This window comes from Galeopterus variegatus, unplaced genomic scaffold (genome assembly GCF_000696425.1).
Source record: "Galeopterus variegatus unplaced genomic scaffold, G_variegatus-3.0.2 Scaffold938, whole genome shotgun sequence".
In the NCBI taxonomy this organism is placed as follows: domain Eukaryota; kingdom Metazoa; phylum Chordata; class Mammalia; order Dermoptera; family Cynocephalidae; genus Galeopterus; species Galeopterus variegatus.
The window spans coordinates 435,861-439,100 of record NW_007727049.1 but is presented as its reverse complement, the minus strand read 5'-3'; the positions used below and the strand labels follow the sequence as shown (position 1 = coordinate 439,100).

Sequence of the window (3,240 nt, the reverse complement as noted above, 5' to 3'; positions counted from 1 at the left end):
GAGGGGGGTGGATTAGGGGGACAGGGCGGGGACTCTCGGGCTAGGGGAACCCCTAGAGAGCATCAACCGCCTCAAGCCCCGCACGCAGCTCCTGCACCCCTTTCCCTTCTACCCGGGGAAAGGCCCGGAGAGAAGGCCCGAGGGGCCGGACCCCAAGAGAGGACCGGAGCCCCCTTCCACGGACATGGGCTCCTGCCCTCCACCCCCTCCAGCTCCTCCAGCTTGGCGACTTTCTGAGCTGTTCCTCAGAGTTCTAAGGGTTTCTGATGCTTTAGCCCCTCCCCCCGGGAATCCTCCCTTGCAGCAAAGACCCCCAGCTTCCCTCCTCAACAGAGGCCTGAATTCCACCGCGTCCCATGGCTTCTCCCCACTTTATCCCCCCGCACCCCATTTCCAGCACCGTCTTGCCCCCCAGTCCCGCAGACACGGGAGTGGAGGGGACCTGGCTCACCCCAACTCTAAAATAACCTGGACGCCTCCACCATGCAGGTACCTGAGGCCACCCTCCTGCCTGGGGGTTCCAGGCCCGCCCAGGGCCAGACCCAGTCAGTCTTGAAAGTCAGCCCCAGAGCAAGGAAACGTCTCGCCCCACCTGCCACACCACGTTACAATGGGCTCTGGGGATAGACTATCTTTTTTTCTTCCAGGACAGAATAAAAATACCAGCAATTTAGGAGATTTAATAGACGGCAGGGAATCAGGTCAGGACGCGGAGGTGCCTCTGCCCTCCCCTGACCTACTTCGTGCGATGGCGAGGAGCTGGGGCGCTGGAGGGTGGCAGAGGGCTGAGGGTACCTTGGCTTCTACGGGTCTGGGGCCTAGGGACTGGAGAATCGCGGAGAGTAAGGATGCGGACGCTGAGCGCCATTGAGAATTCCCCAGGAGGGTTATGGGTGAGGACAGAAGAAGGTACAGTGTGGACTGGAAGAGGCAGGTTCCAAAAAGAGGACCTGAGAAGGGAAACAAGAACTAAAGGCTCTCTAATCTCTCAGAATCCCAGTTCCTCCTTCCTTAGGACCCAGGGTCCCAGAGACGACCTTCTCCAGCCCTAAACCCTCTATCTCCTTACTACGGGACAAGGCAAGGCCTGTCTGTAAGTTCTTCTTGATGTCTAACTTAAATCCCAACTTGGCCGACTCGATAGACTGATAGGCCGCCGCTTCCAGCTGCGGCTTCTTGCTGCCCTCCAGTGGCCGCATCAGGAGCCGCAGTGCTCGTGTTTCGTGGTTTCCCTCGCAGTTCCGGGCCTGCCCAGGCGCTGCCCCCGACCCGCGGCTCGGGCCCGGAGGGTCGGTATCTCCTTGCCCCTACATTCCCGGAGGTCAAGGTGAGAGGTCCCGGGACGGAATTCCAGCTCCGGCCCCGGTGTCTTTGTACGTTCCCCCGTCCAGGGTGCCCCGCGGTCTGTTTAATAAGGTCTCTTAATTAGGGCTCAAGGTGAAACAGCAACTTGGAAATGTTAGAAGCAAATGACGTATAAGTGTTTTCAGTGTAAGCCTCTAGAATTTGAGCGTACATCAGAATCACCTGGAGGGCCTATTAAAACATTAGATTTCTGGGCTCCACCCCCAAGTTTGTAATTCACCAGATCTGGGGCTCGAGAGTCTGCATCTCTAATGCGTTCCCCGGTGATGCTGCTAGACCCGGGACCACACTTTGAGAACCACCGCTCTAGAATTCCCCAGTTCCTTACGCTCCTTCACCGCTCTACGTCTGCCCGACAGAGAGGTGGCGAAAAAAATGGTAACATAAAAGTGTGGGAGAAAGAAGAAACAGCTTTAAAGAAAATTGTTGCTCAAAATCAAGCAGCAATTAAAAATTAGAGCCATTTCCCCCTACCGACCAGCTGGCCTCCCCAAAAGGTAGCAGCACCCAGGGGGCACCCGGATTTGAACCGGGGACCTCTTGATCTGCAGTCAAATGCTCTACCACTGAGCTATACCCCCTCTGCCGGCAGCCTCGCGCGGTGGCCTCTTCGTACTACTGCGCGCAGGCGCCGTGGGGCACTCCCAACAGAAGTGGGAAAGTCGGACTTCAAAAGAGAAAACATGTAAACCCTGGATGACTCGCTTGGAAGCACGGGTTGTTTCCTGAAATTCTGAACTAACGAGTCCTATTGATGATGCAAATAAAATGTAATCTGGGGGTGTGGGGGATCTCCTTAGAGACCCCTCACTTTGGGGGCGTTCCTCTGGGTCGTGGTCCCACTCTCTTGCCCTCCTGGAGCCCCCTTACTGTTCTTCGACGTTGTTTTCTCCCTCCCACCCGCTCACGCGGCTTCTGCAGGTCCTCCTTCTCCAGGTGGCCCAGCCCAGCCCAGCCCCTAGAAACAGCTTCCTCCCCCGGGAGGAGCCGTCGGGGTCCCTGGCCAGGCTGACCTGCGTTGCTCCCGCCTCCACCCCACCATTCCAGGAGCGGGCCGTCTGTACCGTCCTCTAGTGCTCAGCCCGGAGCTTATTGCCCTCCCTCGTTTATTCCACCTGTGGACATATATACGCGTTTACCGATCGGCAGGGCCCGGGAATTCATCCTCACCCGCTGCAAAAGAGAGGGGTAGGACACGAGACTCCGTCCCCTCCCGTCTGCAAGGGAAGTCCTAAAAGGTGGACTGGGGGGGACTAACAAAATACGAAAATGTGTGGGCTAGAGAGGGGGCACCCGGATTTGAACCGGGGACCTCTTGATCTGCAGTCAAATGCTCTACCACTGAGCTATACCCCCACCTCCTAAGTTCATTTTCATTAGAATAAATTTCTGTGGAATAAAAGAGTGACATTCGTTTTCCTCTATAGTTTCGATCTGAGGATTGTACCAAGATAACCTAATAGAAAGAACACAAAACAGTGGGGATGGCTAGAATTCCTGAGTTCTTCCTCCGTAAAGTCACAGCTCAGCAAACGACAAGATTAAGGAATCCTGGGTGCTCTATATACTGTGCCCGACCCCCCCCCCCCCCCCCCCCCAGTATATCCACTTCCTGGCTTGGGAAGGGGAGAGACCCACTGTTCCCAGGACCATCCAAGGCCTTATAGGGTAATAGTACTGTTCCCAGTATATAGACAGACAGCCTGGGTCTCCATTCCGTCTCCAGCTCTGCCTAGATAGAACTCCTGGGCTTTTCCAACCCCCAGGGTCCCTCCTCCCCTTCTCCATGAGTCCGTATCAAACCACTCCCTCCGCTCCCCCAGGCCCAGGCAGAGCCGAGAGCTCCCAGTCCTGGATTGCCAGGTTCCGGTGCCC

At 56.5% G+C, this 3,240-nt stretch overlaps 1 protein-coding gene and 2 non-coding genes across 3 annotated transcripts in view; all 3 read right to left on the bottom strand.

Moving 5' to 3' along the window:
* Positions 1-3,240, bottom strand: part of PLXDC1 (plexin domain containing 1) — a gene marked incomplete at its 3' end in the record, with an annotated part of 53,355 nt that overhangs the window by 48,358 nt on the left and 1,757 nt on the right. The window contains exons 2-3 of the mRNA XM_008573605.1: positions 1,070-1,307; positions 796-921 (exon numbers count right to left, since the gene is read on the bottom strand). Of these exons, the coding sequence (XP_008571827.1) occupies positions 796-921; positions 1,070-1,307 (364 nt within the window). The remainder of the gene's footprint in view (positions 1-795; positions 922-1,069; positions 1,308-3,240) is intronic.
* Positions 1,875-1,946, bottom strand: TRNAC-GCA. The gene has a single exon. It is a non-coding gene; the product is annotated as a tRNA-Cys (tRNA).
* TRNAC-GCA lies at positions 2,650-2,721 on the bottom strand. The gene has a single exon. It is a non-coding gene; the product is annotated as a tRNA-Cys (tRNA).